Source organism: Arvicanthis niloticus, chromosome 4, assembly GCF_011762505.2.
Source record: "Arvicanthis niloticus isolate mArvNil1 chromosome 4, mArvNil1.pat.X, whole genome shotgun sequence".
In the NCBI taxonomy this organism is placed as follows: domain Eukaryota; kingdom Metazoa; phylum Chordata; class Mammalia; order Rodentia; family Muridae; genus Arvicanthis; species Arvicanthis niloticus.
The window spans coordinates 100,644,252-100,661,522 of record NC_047661.1 but is presented as its reverse complement, the minus strand read 5'-3'; the positions used below and the strand labels follow the sequence as shown (position 1 = coordinate 100,661,522).

At 38.2% G+C, this 17,271-nt stretch overlaps 1 protein-coding gene across 1 annotated transcript in view; it reads left to right on the top strand.

The window, feature by feature from the left end:
• The first annotated feature begins 215 nt into the window (after positions 1–215).
• Myoz2 (myozenin 2) overlaps positions 216–17,271 on the top strand; it is a 25,616-nt gene continuing 8,560 nt past the window's right edge. Inside the window, exons 1-3 of the mRNA XM_034500552.2 lie at positions 216–380; positions 903–991; positions 9,037–9,206. Coding sequence (XP_034356443.1) covers positions 916–991; positions 9,037–9,206 — 246 coding nt within the window. The 5' untranslated portion in view covers positions 216–380; positions 903–915. The remainder of the gene's footprint in view (positions 381–902; positions 992–9,036; positions 9,207–17,271) is intronic.

The window sequence follows — 17,271 nt, the reverse complement described above, 5'->3', positions numbered from 1 at the left end:
AAAATCACTTGTGGCTGTGGTATTTTCCACAGAAAGTGTTCAGTAAAAACATTCTTCAGGCCCAATGAATGGATATTTCATTCAACTATCTCAGAGGCCAGAAATACAATAGAGAGAACCTAATCTCTCCCTGTCCCTCCCTTTCGCCAGGAAGATATGAGTAGCTAAAGTATTTGGTGCTATATATAGTCAGTTGATGTCAGCTGGATGCCAGTCTCTTCAGAAAGGCTCAGTCCCCTGTTTGAGTCAGATCTAGGGACCATGCCGTTCCAGGTTCAAGGATAAAACCCATCAGGCCCAAGTGCCATCATATTCCACCTTCAGCGTCTTCCTCCACAATTGGGATTCACCCCTGCTGAAAATCGCAGCCTGACAGCAAGGTGAGTAGACTGTTTCCTAAAATGTTTTATTAGTCAGTTGGCCCCAGAGGTTGAGCTATATGACTCATAAAAAGATGGTAACCCTTTGCTGTAAAGGGTAGCTCTCGACGCCAACTTAAAATGTACCAAACAGTCTGGCTGAATCTGGCCTCTTCCTCACTCTTAAGAGTTTGCTGGGAGTGTTGTCTCCTGATGCTCGTGGGATGACAGCCAGAAGAGAAGCATTGACAGATGAGAGAATCATGTAGGAAAGAGGAGAGAGCGAGGAGGCTGGACCTCTCAGTGTTCCTCAATGCACAGTGGTCAATGTACTGGAAGGCTGGGTTGGAGATTGTCACCCTCTGCACTGGGACACGGGCTGCTGATGGACGTGTGCATTGTAGACAGACAAGCAGTGTATGTTGGCCTTTCAATAAAAAGCAATAGCAGATTCTTACCAATGAAGGGAGGTGTTCTCTTTCAGAAAGGATGATTGTAACAAATCCTTCACAGTGCCTCAATCATTCCCTTTACTTTCAACAGGGGACAAAAAACTATGCTATCACATAGCGCCATGGTGAAGCAAAGGAAACAGCAAGCATCAGCCATCACAAAGGAAATCCATGGACATGGTATCACTAAAAGCTCTTCATCGTCTTAATGTAGCATGGCACGGATATAGGTCCTTTCTGATGTTAATATTCTATAGTTTACTTCCTTAAATACTTCCTGTCTACCATAACAAACGTGAGACTCCTGGGTGGGGGGGGTGTAGAAAAGCCTATGGCAATGCATCCTTTCGCAGTCATCCTTTCTCATTTGAAAGCTATTTTCAGATGAACAACTGCTGCAGAAGGAATGAAGCAAGCCAACAGCTGATGTTCACTCCCTGGGCTTGCCTCTCACTTATCAGTGAACATGATGCTTATTAGTTTTGTCTGCTTATAGATACCGGTCTTACAGCCCTATCTTTTCTTGTTCTATCTTCATTAGTCTTACTCTGCATTACTTGAAACATTCCAAGTATGTTCTACCAGCCTTTTAAATTTTTTCAAAACAAACAATCGATTGCATAGAAATTCATGTTCAGTGTTTAACCCTGATACCAGTATTCGCAATTAGTAACTGATTTACTAACAGATGTTGCATGCAAAATCAACTTTTATTACTATGTTCTGAAAAATCAGGTTTTTTTTAATGTTGAAACAACTTAATTTTAATGTTTCACAGATGCAAGATATTACTCCAATAATAAATAATATTGTTATTATTTTAAAATCCTAGTAAATAGTGCTGGAAGGCATTTTATTTTACTTGTTAAGGAGGAAATTCATTTCGTTCATGAATAGAGATTAGCAGACTGTTAAATTTCTAGTTTAATATCCAGACCCATTTTAGGGCTGATCTGACCAGTTCCAGATGTTTGTGGAATTTATGGGGTGTCCCCTTCTCTTTTTGTTATGCTGGCCACACATGGAGCCTTGCACCATGAAAATATTCACATCTAGAGGCATGAAACCTTGTGAGGCATCTGGAAACCAGGATGAGTGTAGTATTTCACATCATCTTTTCCATAAAGCAAGCTGTTCTACCAATCAAAGTGTCTTACATACCGGCCACATACCACAGTCGTGTTGAAAGGGTACGGCTCAGCTGTGATCTCTTTGCTGTCAAATCATCGTGCTGGCTTCTGCTTGCTTCTCAGCTTTACTTTCATGACAAATTCATTTGGAATAAAATCAGAATAAGTCTGCCCTAGCTACCAGACTGTATCAATCCAAAGTTTCGAACATCATGCTTTTTTTTTTTTTTTTTTAAATTTGCAAGCATCTTTGTGTATCTCACTTTGGGTAATTTATTTGAAATAGTTTCTATGGCTTTTCTAGTCAAAATGTGGCAAAAATCAGGTAATAACTTAAGTCTGAGACTCAAGTGTTTACTGTAAAACTAGGCTTTGGATAAGTCACTTTCCGATTACATCAGCATCATAATTGTCTTAGGCTACACCACCCTGAACACAAATGGTCCCATATAATTGTATCATAATTATCTGAATCCATTTAATATGCTCTCACTCTAAATTAACTGTTAGATTCCACTCTGCATTTCCCTTGAGAGTAAAATCTCTTTAATTTTTTTTATAAATATAACCATTGAAAGTTTTATATTTAGAAAGTATAAAAACTACAGCTATATATCAATGGGGAACACTACGATCTCCCCACCAGGAAGTCTTGTCCGTGTGAAGACTTCCCCTCCAACACTGGATGAGCTCCAGGCCAGGTAGAAGGAGCCCCAGACTTTATGATGCTCAATGTTGTAGATGGGCTGGATAGTCATACTCATCTGAGACAAAACAACTATAGTGTATTATGAAGCAAGACAAATATTTAATGTATTTCTCTTAGTTCTGCTGGAGTCTTGCATGGAACTTAATTAACTATTTGAGCTGCAAGGAATAGAAAGCTCTGCAGGAGGGAAATGTCATCTTCTCTAGGGATGAAGGAATGAGATATAGACTTCAGAGAAACATTAATGACGGAGATCAGTCTTTATATTTAAAACATCTTGCGGCTGTAAAAACACACCAGGATAGTTTAATATGATATATGATAGAGTTCCGATCTTTATGTTAAGACTAAGTCATCTTCTTACACATAAGAATGACATTAAGTCTTATAACTCACACGTTATTATCACACTCCACAACCATCTAATCTGGAGGGAAGACAGAATGAGCCAAGTGCCCTTCGTGAAGTGAATATTTGCCACAGTTCTTGTGGGGCTGAGACCACAGCTGGGGAGACTTTGAGATGAGTAGGGAAATAGAAGGGAGAAAGTTTCACACTAGATCACTCTTGTTATCAGAAGGACAAACTGCCTGAAGGAATCACTGAAAAACTCTATCCATATAGACGGCAGTGTTAACTGTATAGAATGAGTTTTTTTTAAAACCCTAGTCTCTGTTTACTATACACATGTTATTGTTCATTATGGACCCATAGTAACTTGATGTCACACTATACACCAGAAGTGAATATATCATCACATGCCCAACAAAGAGCCAATTAAAGTATCTAGAGTCTGCCAGATGGCTCTGGGGGGCCAAGCCTGGGGACCTGAATTTAATCCCTGGAATCCACATGGTGGAAGGAAAGAACAAACTCCCAGAAGTACAGAGAGAGAGAGAGAGAGAGAGAGAGAGAGAGAGAGAGAGAGAGAGAGAGAGGCAGAGACAGACAAAGACAGACAAAGACAGACAGAGACACACAGAGAGAGTTAATAACAGATAAATGTTAAAGAAAAAAGTACTTCCTATTACCCAGGCTGTCTGCCCAGATTAGCCTCATCACTGAAAAGCTCTATCATTGTACTGGTACTAGAGGAACAGATGGGTAGTGATATTGTGTTACTGTTGTAACAAAAACCTTTGTACTTCATACAACAGCATGTCAGCCACAGTTACAAACATCTAAAAAGTGCTCTGATGCAAGACTGAAGATATATATATATATATATATATATATATATATATATATATATATATATATATATATATATATATATATATTGTGAGGACAAGTAAAGACAGCCCATAATAGTCCCTGACCCATATGCCCTGGGTGGTTTACTTTGAATCTGTACAGGTTTCCAGCATGAATTGTGATCCTTGCTCACTCAAGAACACATTTCCCACTTGAGGACTAAACACAGAGGGGTAGGAATAAGAGGTGAAGGATGGGTGACAAAGGAAGAGATGAAGCCATCAGAATGGATTCAGGACAAGCACTCTACAATATGGTTGGGAACAAAATTGAGAGTTAAAACAACCACAAGATGAACTAGGAGTGAGATTTTCCTTACCTGTAAACATGAGTATTCCCAGTAGCTCAGAATAAGAGCTGCATCATAGAAAAAGGGACCAAAATGTGTCACCTGCCTCAGGGTAGCTTTTCCTGAGGGCTTTGTTGCCTTATGCTTTTTGGATTATTGTCTTTCTCTTTATGACTGGTGGGCAGCTTTCCCTGGCATGCTGAAGAGAATCAGGAAGGTCATTTTTGTAGTTTCAGGGAAAGAGTGCTTTGTGCTCTGAAATCTGAAGGCCCTGGCTGTGGAGAGTTGGTTTGCTGGTGCACCAAATTCTGAAATTCCATTTTTCCATCCACTGAGCTGCCTGAAGGAGAAATTCCATCAGTGAACGATAGTATTGAGGGAAATTCCAAGGACTCTTTGTAAAACTATAGAGCACAAGAACTAGAATCCCAGATGAAAGCTTATGTCACGATTGTTTTTTTTTTTTTTTTTTTTTTTTTTTTTTTTTTTTACTTTTCCCATCAACCAAAACCTCAGTATCAAAATGATGGTGAGAACAATGCAGTGTGTGGATTTTTTATATTTTTTTTAACTTTTCACATTAGCACTGTTATATTCTCAAGAAAATAATAGAGTGTGCTCTCTTTTGAAAAATAGTGTGTAGTCACCCACTGGGGCTTTGGAGTTTCTAAGCACCCAACCTTCCCGGGGCCTTAAAAAAAAAACTACACTGAACTCTGTTTCACACTCATCACCGCCTTGGGTTTCTCCAGAGCCTTTTCACTGTGACAGGCCCTTTTCCCGCACACTTCAGGCTCGATGATTCCATTGTGCAACTCAAAACATCGATAATAGAATTTTCTAAATATGTATAGATCTTCACAGCTAATCAGACACTAATGGAAGGCTTTGTAAGAACTATTAACACTTAAATAAGGCATGGGTGCTGGTGCCCATCTTCAATCCCAGCACTGGGGAGGCAGAGGCAGGTGAATGTCTGTGAGTTCAAGGCCAGCTGTGTCTATCTAGTAAGTTCTAGGCTAGCTCCATCTGTACTGTGGGACCCTGTCTCAGAAACAAAAACCCAAACAAAGCAACAACCTGCCCTCACACTGATACAAAGATATCTGAATAGCAATACAAATAATCTCATGTAGATTTCAAATGCATCTTCATTTAGAAAACATTTTCAGTAAAGTTTTATTCATTTATTAATTAGAAATTTTTCAAGCATTCTTCAAGATCACAGGCCAGACTATAGTGCTTTGTGTTATAGATAATATATGGCTTATAGTATATAAGAATATAGATTTTTATGAGTTATCATTTGTAGTGGAGTCCTTTGCAAGCGCAGAAAAGCATCTCTTTGAATCAGTAAGACCACCATAAGTAAATACACTTTCGCTGGCTCCCTCCCATTCTATTAAGATTGCATTGCCTGGCAGTCACGAGGAAGCGACTTTAGATCTTTGGTCGTACTACAATTGTCTGTAAGTGGATTAAATTCCTGGATCTGACTGCAGTTCTATATCACTATAAATGACAGCTGTAGGAAAGTATGCCTAGCAATTTTATTTTCAATGGATGAGCTAATGCCTCCAAGACAACCTTCTAAGTCATGAGGGTGAGAGTGTGTATCATTTACGGGGCCCTGAGATGAAAAACACCATTAGGACCCAGTGCATTACACTAAATGACAGGGGACACTTGAACTTGGAATCTGTGTGCATAGGAGCAGGCAGCACTCTCTGCTGAGAGTTTTGAGAAATGAGGGTGGCCATTCCAGGGTGGCTGTTTCTTGGAATCTCAGCTCATACAGGGTTCTGAAATTTTTGCTTGTGTGACATCTCGTGAACTTACCTTTAAAAGGGAGGGGAAGGAAACCTTGAGGATTCAGCTTGTCTTTTGTTGTTTGCTTATGCAAAGGACGTTGTCTTGATGTACTCCTGACACATTGATGGATGTGATGCTGTGGTTGGTACTATCACAGAGGCTCTAATGAAGTGTGGGGAGAAACGAGCCTTAGCACAATGTCACGTATGTACTCATAAAGCAATGACAAAGCAAGACTATGGTATTGTCAGATTTTCCTCCTGTAACTACAATAGGAATAACCTCAAGGCCACAGAGATAATAGCAAATGTATCAGGCAACCGTTTGAACAGTTACTGCTGTTTTTACTATGACTTGTCTATTACATTTATAGAACTGTCTGTTTTTTAACGGTGATCTCACTGTTGTAGCTCAGGCTGGCCTTCTACTTGTAATCCTTATGCCTCTGTCTGCTGAGTGCCATGATGCACAGCTAGAAGTTCTTTTCATTCATTCCTAGGAATGGAACACGGTGTCACATGGGCTAAGCAGGTGCTCGGCCACTTAGCTATATCCATAACCTTTTATAACCTCTCTCTCTCTCTCTCTCTCTCTCTCTCTCTCTCTCTCTCTCTCTCTCTCTGTGTGTGTGTGTGTGTGTGTGTGTGTTTATCTGCATGTGTGCACATTGTACATCCGTATTTGTGTGTGTGTGCATGGGTGAATTGTGCATGTGCTTGTCTGTGTGCATACAGTTTTTAGGTAGTTCAAACTGGTCTTGACCTTAAGCTAACCTTGAATCCTTGCTCCTTTGCCTCTACTTCCAGAGTTCTGGGATTGCAGTTGTGTGCCATTGTGCCTGTCTAAGCTCTTAACTTTAATAATGGTATGTTCACTGTGTCACTCCTGGCTTGTAGACTTTCTGAAAATGTGGTGGTCTGGCCTGTGAACCGGTACGTGTTCTAGCACATCACTCTGTTCCTTATGCAACGCTTCTGAGCTTAACCATCCAGCTGTTCAGTCACTCAAAACCCCTATGGAGAGGGAAAGGGGGAAGTTTAGGATGGGGGCAATATAGACTGGCATGTAATGAATAAGTTGACCTGGTGAAACTTTTCTGTTTCTTGTTGCAGTGTTCTTGGGGCATAAATTCACAAGCAGCACTGGACTGTATCCATGGATAATTTCTTTGTATGCCCCTCCGTCGAGGACTGATAAGTTTTTGTAGCTGTGGGTGCACATTTTTCCCTTGTGCAGCTTGTAGTGAGTTGCTAAGGAGGCGCAATCATTTCTTGTGAGCCCAATGAATCTATAGTTAAGGGCAAAAAACTTTCTTTTTCCAAATACCTCACCTATGTTTTATTTATCATGGACCTCACTATGGGGTTTTCTACGTTAGCTTCCCTCATTCTTGGCTGTGATTCTGTGTAGCACAAATTTTGTTCTTTTATTATCATATATGTGTAGAGAAAATAGCTACATGAGTTAGCACTTGCTTGGTTGAAAATAAGAGAAAGTAGCTAGGTAAACAATAAAGGACATTTAGTGGTTTCCTTATCTGAAAAGGTCAGAGGTGACCTGTGAGGCCTCGTCTGGAGGCCTCTACATAAAGCCAGAGCAGAACCCCTGCATGACTCCCTTGGCTTTGCCCTGTTCTACTGTCATTCTACCACGATCGCTTGTGTTCCAGTACACACTCCTCAAAGCTTGTCATAGCTAATTTGTCACATCATCTATGGCTTCTGTCTTATTCAGTAAAAATAAGTATTTGTTTGCCTAACAGTCGGTTTTCCTCCTTACGTACTTAACAAAACTTTTCAGTGGCAAAGAGATTCTGCGCATTTTACAGAAACACATTCCTGATTCTAAAAGCACTTGGAGGTGATGGGCATGGTGAAATACACCTACAAGCTCAGAGCCTGAGAAGGCTGGCACAGGAGTAGTGTCGTTGGTTGGAAGCTGGCATGGGGTACAAACCAGCCTGAAAGTAAAATCCAAACAAAAGAAGAAAGTAGAATTTTATCTCTCTTGGCTTCCGGTAAAGCTCTTTAGAATTTTTTTGAGATAGAGAATAATGGCCTTTTTTTTTTTTTTTTGAGTTTTTTGGTCATTTATTTTGAGACAGAATGTCAGAATGTAACACAGGTTGACATGGAACTTACTCTGTAACTCAGGCTGGTCAAGAACTCACAATTGTTCTATGTCCACTTTTAGCTTCTGGGATTATGGGCAAGCATACACGCTCTCAGCTAAAAATAACACTCACTACAAATTTTTTCTAAAATTACAATATAAGGTGCATAAAAACTAAAACCAAAAGAAAATTTAAAATTATTATTATAATTAAAAGAATTGTGATTTGGTACTTCAGAGATACAATGGAAGCATTAGTAATTCTACATCAATTTTAGTGCAGGGGTTCACAGAAATGGCCTTTGAGTTGGTTGGAAAAGATATCCACTTCATTTTTCTTCCTGTCCCCTTTATGCAGGTTGCTTGGTGCTAGCTACCGAAAGAATGATATTTATCCAAGACTAGATAGTGGAGTTGGAGAGATCATGTGATAGGCAAATTAGTGACAGGCAAAACTCAAACTGATGGATACAAACGTGAAGAGAAAAGCAAAGCTTATTAGTGTAAACGTGAAGCAGTTCTGTTTGAAGTCAGTAATTGGAAAGCCAAAACAGTACTGAGACTATCACAGCTAACGTTTATTCATTCTTTCTATATGCCTGATAGCTTGCTGAATAGCTTGTATGAAATATTGTACTTACTTGAATACCATTTAATAACAACTCTTTGCAATAGTTATCATTCTCATTATTAGCAGCTGAACACTATCGAGGAGGACACGGAGGTTCAGACAAAATAAGCAGCCTTTGTGATCATGCAGTGCCAAAACAACATCCTCAGATGCCCCCCAAGGATAGCTGACTGAAGCACATGTCGATAACTTGCTGTAATACAGGGCAGAAGACAAATCATAGAACTTAGCCTAGTGTGTGAAAGTGCTTTCTTTTGGGTTCTCATGGATGTAAATGTGGTCTTACAGATGTCGACGGCATGGACCTGGGCAAAAAAGTTAGCATCCCCAGAGACATCATGATAGAAGAATTGTCCCATTTCAGTAATCGTGGTGCCAGACTGTTTAAGATGCGTCAAAGAAGATCTGACAAATACACCTTTGAAAATTTCCAGTATGAAACTAAAGCACAAATAAATGTAGGTACAACCAGACTGTGAGTATATACGCGAATGAACAGCATTCCTAAGTGGAAACGTGTTACCAGGCTCCCGAACAAGTTGATCTGCATATTTTCTTTCAGTTTAATTCTATTAGACCCTTTTAGTCAGGATGATGAATAGCTTAGGTGCCCAATAAAGGAAGCATTATGTATGACATGAGAAGGCTTTTCTGTACAATAGGACATTGTGAGCCGTAGATTTGGCACCAAGGATGTGGCCTGTTCTGCTAGGAGGATGGGAGTGAGAAGGGAGAAGTGGTACCAAATGTTTCCAAGTCTTATCACCTACACTTAATTAAATGTTTGTAGTGGAAACACTCCCAAAGCACACAGAGGTCTGCAAAGCAAGGATAAGAGTTGTGTTTGCTGGGTACATCTTGGCCTTGTAAACGCTGAGAACAGCAAATGCCGTCAGTCTTGATTCAAAGTATTTCTTCTATGTGGTGATGGCCAAGCCATCATGCACCTAACTCTTTGGGACAATAAACATCAAAACCTTAACATTTCCAATTATGGCTCCTGTAATCCCAGCACTCTGAAGGCAGAGGTAGAAGGATCACTCATAAGTTTGAGGCCAGCCTGGGCAAGGCAGGGAGTTCCAAGCCAGCCAAGACTGCATAGTGAAACCTGGTCTCAAACCATCAAAAATTAGATTTTTACATCTGTTACCATCACATTTATTCAAACAGTCACTGAGAGAAACTGTAGAGAAGGAAGCTAGTTAATAAAAGACAATAACCAGTTAAGATAAATTAGTTTGTTTATTTTTATTACTTGTGTATTTCTTTGTTATACTTACTAACAGTTAAGTGAAAAAAATTAAGATAGAGTGTTTCTACACACCCCTGGCTGGCCTGAAACTCTCTGTGTAGACCAAGCTGATCTTGAACTCACAGAGATCTGCTTACCTCTTCTACCCAAGGCCTGGAATTAAAGGCCTGCCACCATGCCAGGCTTAAATTAAGATCTTTTGAAAGCTGGGGATTGAATGTACTGGTTGAGTCCTTGCCTGACTTGCTCAAACCCCAGAACTACAGTCAACCAAACAACAACCATGGCTTATATCTAATTTTAATTATGAATTCAGTTAGACATATAAAATCACACTCAATTACAATATTCTCATTTGTGAAGGATAAGTATTATTTTTACCTGAAATCATGTGTAAAATATATGATGTTATTTTAGCCTGTTATTATCCACAATACCCTCTCCTTAGAAAATATCTGTGGCTAGTACAGTATGATCTGAAAATAATCCCTATTTACCGGATGGTCTGTTACGTAATGACATTCATGAAGGACTAACAACAAAGATGACATTTTATGAAGTAATATGAAATGGGTGGATTAAGGAAAGCCTTGCAAAACCATCTGCATGTTCAGACCTCTCAGTAAATGAATAATGCTTGCTTGCATGGCTCCCACAGACACTACAAACACTAACAGTGTAACTACGGCTCTGGAGAAGACAGTGGTTCTCAACCTTCCAACCTCTGTGACTCTTTAACACAGTTCCTCATATTGTGGTGACCCCCCCAACCATAAAGTTATTTTTGTTGCTACTTTATAATTGTAATTTTGCTACTGTTATGAATCGTAATGTAAATATGTGATCTGTAGTATTAGTCTTAGGTGACCACTGTGAAAGAGTCATTTGACCCCAAAGGGGTCACAACCCACAGGTTGATAACCACTGGTGTATGGGATTAAAACTGTTCTCATAAACATAACATATTCTCTCATAATCTTACTTGTTTCCATTTATAATAAATATATGAAGATATGACTTGAGATTGTTTACTATTCTAAGAAAATTGGGCATGAAATGATTAATAGAATCCCAAACAGTCAAACCAAACAATACAATGATGCTATACAAATCAGAGCAGTATATACCAATAAAGATAGTAAGGGCAGGGATTACTTGGTCTTTTAATGTTGCATGCCTTTATCACCTCTAGACAAAAAAAATGCATTTATTTGCCTTTGAATTTCCAACAAAGTGCCTACAACATAATGGGTGTTCATTAAATATTTCCCAAAATTAATTGACAAGAATAGGAATTCTTTTTTTAAAAAAATCCCTGTCATGTTAACAATGTTCCAAATTGCAGTGACTGGGTTGTCATACTCCTGACAGAGTGTGGTCCATACATGCTGTCCTTCCTCATATCCCAGGCATATTTTAGTACTAAAATCATGTCACAAAGAGGTTGTGCCACAGGGGACACCTTAGAGAGGATTTAAGTCCCCATATTTGACAGTTAAAAAAAGAAACTAAGAAAGGCAAAGTAATTTGTTAATTAAGCAATCATATTGTTAGGAAGGTAGGACTGAACAGTTTCCTCTTAGTACATACTGAGCCTGACTAATTAATGATCAGTTTTTCTAGAGAGTACTTTTACTTTTCCACATCCACTGAGCTACAGACTCTTAATTACTTATCTGTACGGTTCCTATTTTATTACATTGCTCAGTATCTCATATAGATGATAACATGGGTCAAATCCCCAATAATCCATTTCAGTATCTCAACTGTTAAGTAACATTGTTTATTTTCTTTGTTTGGTTGGTTGGGTTTTTTGTTTTGTGTTGTGTTGAGACAGTCTTATGCATGCCAGACTGTCCCTCAACTAGCTCTGCAGTCATGGTTGGCCTTGAACTCCTGACTCTCCAGTGTGTTGTGAGTACAGGCATATACTAAAATAAAAATATAAATATAGCTTTGAGTCTAATCTACTTCTAAGGGGCACTGGCAAATTCAAGTTTCATATGTTTTGCATGGAATAAATAATAGTAACAACAAATGGATGAGTTCTTTAAAAGAATGGTTGCCTGCTATGTGAACCAGTTTTAAAGTCCTGGTTGATAAAGTTGTTTATGTCTTAAATACAAGGCAAAACAAAAATAAAGAAAGAAAGAAGAAAAAGAAGAAATTGGTGAAGTAAATATTCAAGATAAAATAAAAATGTAAGAGAAATTAATGATAATTATAATCCTCTTCCACAAATCGCTGTTAATGTATATTGGGCTGTTCGCAGTCTCTAAACTGTCTAGGGGAAAGTGTACTATAAAAGAACATTCTGCCAGGGAAATGCACACCAACTGTTTACCTAATACCAAATGGTCAGCCCTGAACACATATATACAAGTAACATTATACAGCAGGTTGTAATTAGGTATTAAAGAATACATATAAACATATGTGTATATATATGTGATGTATACAACAACAGTTAATTAAAAAAAAAAAGAAGCCATGAGTTTGAAGGAGAGCAAATAGGGATGTATGGGAGGGCTTAAAGGGAGGAGAGAGAAGGAGGAAATGATGTGATTATAGTATAATCTCAAAAAATAAAAGAAATAATTTAAAGACTAAAAGACTAAAGCACACATTTGCAACGTACTGAGACATTTAGTTTCCTCACAAAACAGTTCAGTTTGTCACGATTTTAGAATGCCACATTCCATTTTTCTCCAAAATACATTTGTTATTCTATCAAAATCAAAACATCTGATTTTTAAAAGAAAACAATTCTTAAATAAGACTAAACAATATATATTGAAAATCTTAATATGTATTTATTATGTTTTGTTTAAAAACCATTTCTTTATACTTGGTACAAAGTTTACAACAAATCTTTTTTTATTTTTATTTCTACAGAAATCATGCAATTGAATATTTGTTTTAACTTGTATGTTTTGAGCCTATAAGACACTGGTTTCATTTTCTTTATGGTTAACCTCACTAAATGAAAAACCACATTTTTGTTTGTCTTTTCAACCTTTCTGACAGGAAACACAGATAGTGAACACTATAATTTAAAGCTTATGCCACAACCAGTCATCACCTGAACATCACAGGGCTTTGTTTGTACACTAAACAATGATAATACAAGCCTTGGGGCCTTCCTGCTAATGACTAACCAAGAGTTGATGTTCCTGTTCACTCTAAGCCTCAGGAGATGTCATGCTTCCTAAAATGAATGTGGGTAGGATTACCTGTTTCCATAGGTGAAATTCATACTGAAGACATCTTCTAGAAATATAACAAACAGTGATTCTTTATCCATGATGCTTTGAACCTTCCACATTTATCTCAACAGCCTTTTAATTTATAATTGAAGTTGGTAAAATACTAATATAGTAAATTCAGTAAAATACTTGAGGTAGATAATAATTTCAAAATGTAAAACATTAAATTATATATGTGTATAAAATGCTTTATATTTAGTAATTATTAAAAATGACCTTTAAGACTTTTTTGAAACAGAGTTTCACTGTGTAGTCCTGGCTGGCCTGGAACTCACTGTGTAGACCAGAGTGGCCTCAAACTCACAGAGGTCCACCTGCGTTTGCCTCTCAAGTGCTGGCATTAAAAATCTGCACCACTACACCTGGCTAAAATAGTCTTATGTATAACTACAGAAAAAAATTGCCTAACTAGATTAAAAAAAGACTATTAACCTTGGGGAACTCACTATGCTATGAATGTGGTAACAAACATCTGTTTGATAAGAACAAATAAGAGAGACCATAAAAGAATGGTACAGATGTAGTTGGAGTGTTGAGATAAGGCAGATGTGGTGGCATTTCTGCTATGATACATTAGAAAGAAGGAGGAAATTGAAGATAGACATGGCGAGTTTAGGATTTGGCTTGATAGAAAACAGAGGGAGCTCACTGCAAGTAGATGAAGCAGCAATCATAAAATAATGAGCAGTAAAGAACCAGGAATATGTGAGATCAGATCTTGGAAATGTGCTGAAAAGGTAAGAGGCAAGTCCAAGATCTTAATAGCTGAACATGAGTTTGAAAAGTATCCAATGAGATAAGGAAGAATTTCTAAAGGTTGGAGTCATGTCAGACATAGGCACATTAGTGTTCCTACTGACTACCAGAGAAGTGCATGATGGGAAATGAACAGAAGGTTGATGTCTATATGACAAAAATGAGGAAGTTTGTTGACTCAGCAGTCAAGAGCACTTGCTGCTCTTGCAGATGACCTATGTTTAGTTCCCAGCAACCACATGGCAGCCCACAACTGCCTGTAACTCCAGGTCCAGAGGATTCAAACCCTTTTTCTGTCCTCTTTAGATAACCACCACTCACATGCACATACCCATACACAGATACACATGCATGTAATTAAAAATAAAATAAGTTTTGAAAGTGAAATAAGCAAGGAAGATATACCTACCTTGAAGACTAAAGTGGTAAAGAAAGACAAGGTTTAAGAAGGTTATGGACAAAAGAAATTAGCTGGATTTGATGATTTATTTACTAATAAATAAATTTATTTACTAATAAATAAATTTATTTACTAATAAATAAATTTCAGCAAATACTCATAGAATAATTACATTATATAAGGTTTTGTAAAAACAAGCATTCAGTTATATTCAAAGCAAACTGTACATGTGAAGATGGCCAAGTGTGGAAGGAACAAACAGTGCTGTTTGTAGGCCAAGGGCTTTCTAAATCTTTGATAGCTAGTCCTCAGGAAGACTTTCAGGTCAGATCCAACTCTTACCTCTAAGTCTTGTGTCCAAAGTGTGTGATGCCTGAGGGTCACCTCGTTCAGTATAATATTTGGGAATTCCATTAGTTACCTTCAAAACTCATGATTTCATTTTTATTTATAACTAAATAATATTTCAGTGTGTGTGTGTGTGTGTGTGTGTGTGTGTGTGTGTGTGTGTGTGTGTGTACGTTGATCAACTGAGTGGGGAGGAAACCCACAGAGTGGGAATCTTTGCCAGCTATACATCTGAAATGGGATTAAGACCCAAAATACACAAAGAACTCAAAACAGAGTCAAGAAAACAAATGTTTTTTTTTTTTTTTTTTAAATGGGTTATGGTTCTGAACAGAGAGTTCTCAGAAGAACAAAGCAAAATAGCTAAAATATAGCTATAAAAGTGTTCAACATTCTTAGAAATCAGGGAAATGTGCATTAAAAATACTTTGAGATTTCATCCCAACCCAGTCAGAATGGCTAAGATCAAGAAAACCACTGATAGCACATGCTGATGAGGATGTGGGAGAGGGGATGTAGAAGTTAAGCCCTGGTTCTTCCTCTCAGCCCCGTGCTCTCAGAAATAAGACACAGACTCAAAATGTATTGACAAATACCTTGGCCATATGGCTAGGCTCTTCTCTGCCTAGAGATAATTTAAAATAGTCCATTTATTCTAGCCTACATTCTACCATGTGACCAGTTACCTGGGCTCAGGTACCATGTGTCTGTCTTGTCACATCTTTTTGGTGACTCTCCCACCTTCTCTCTCCAGAATTCTTTTTCCTCCTGGATGTCTCACCTCTATATCCTGCCTAGGCCATAGGCTATAGGCTTTTTAGTTGACGGATGATGCATTCATACAATACACAAGATATTCTCCCTACAAGGGAACACTCACTCACAGTTAGTCGGGTTGAAAATTGGTGCAGCCACGATGAACATCATTATCAAGAATTCTCACCAAGCTAAAATTAGAACTACCAGAAGTCCTAGCTGTACCACTCCTTGTCATATTCCCAAAGGACTGACTCAACGAATACTTTCTTAGTTACGTTTATTTCTGATCTATTCACAATAGCTAGGAAAATGGAAACAAACTGAAAGTTTTAAAGGTGTTATTCTGTTGCCATAGAGACAATCTTAAATTATAAGACTACAACAAATTCACTTAAAACTTAAAGAAGTATCTCTTTTCAGAATTTTATTTTCTTTTAAAAAAATCACATTCTTTAAGTCTATGTAGCTAAATACATGTAGCTTTTCCGTTTATAGGTATGGTATGTATGACAGCTGCTCAGTTGCTATAGAATTTGAAAACTTTCTGTATTCTAATGAATCTAAAACTTAAGTATAACATACAACACTAATATAATAAACTATCAGCCAAAGAGGGCCATAAAACCTCATTAAAACATTACAGGGTATTAGTTACCTTCTAGAACTGCACAGTAAGATCTTATGACTGAAGATACCATATGCTTGAGTCATATAGAACATGGAGGAATCTAGCTCGTTAGTCAACTGGAAGCTTCGTCCCTACTGCCTGCCTTTCATAATGCTGAAAGGTACCATGCAAACTAACTGAGGAGAAAAGTCAACATAAGTCACAGCCAGATGAGACCCTTGCAAATTATATTAATGACTGGCCCAGCAAGACATATCCACAGATGTGTTGCAACAGAGGCAGAAATTTTTTGAGAGTAATCAACCATTTTTTCACTGGATTTAAGACTTGCTTCGAGAGAGATGGAACCTATATATGATACTGTCGATAGAGCCAAGAACTTGTGGCTACAAAGGTCATGGGCTCTAGGGGAAATTTTACTACTATAATCTGCTAAAAGACATAGCATTAAAATGATTCCTAGTGACTTGTTGCTCTAGCTATCAGTGCAGTCCTCGGGCCTCATGGGAGAAGCTTCTTCTTGCTGTAGATGGCAATTGGCATAGAGACTCCAACGTGCAGAGAGATAAAAGACTTCAGACTGCCCAACCCTACATGGGACATTTATATCCCACCCTCGTATCAAGGCTCAGAAACCATTGTTGACAAGATGGTGGAAAGAGTCTCACAGCCAGAGGTAGTGGATGGCTTTAAGGAAACTGTTTGTCAGACACAGCAAGGCAGCTGCACATATAAACTCACAGCAGTTTTGATAGCTTATACACAAACCTGAGAAAGGTCAAGCCAAACAAAACCTCAGCATGAAAGTGGGGAGGTGGGCATGAGGTCCCAACCCTAGCTTGAGCTCTTGGTATTTGATTGCTGCGGTCATTTTCTTTACTAATGTGACATCTGGTCAACCACACTCCAGGGCAGGCCCCACACCCAGGAGTAGTTGGCTAATACATATTGGACTCAATGGGGGAAGGTGGCAGGGCATAAAGTCTAATGAAGTTGGAAAGGATCTTGGAAGAGTTAGGGGAGAGAGATAAATGCAAGCAAAACACACCATAAAATTCTCAAAAAAAAAATTAACAAGAGACATTATTTTTTAAAGAATCTCTAGGTCAAATGC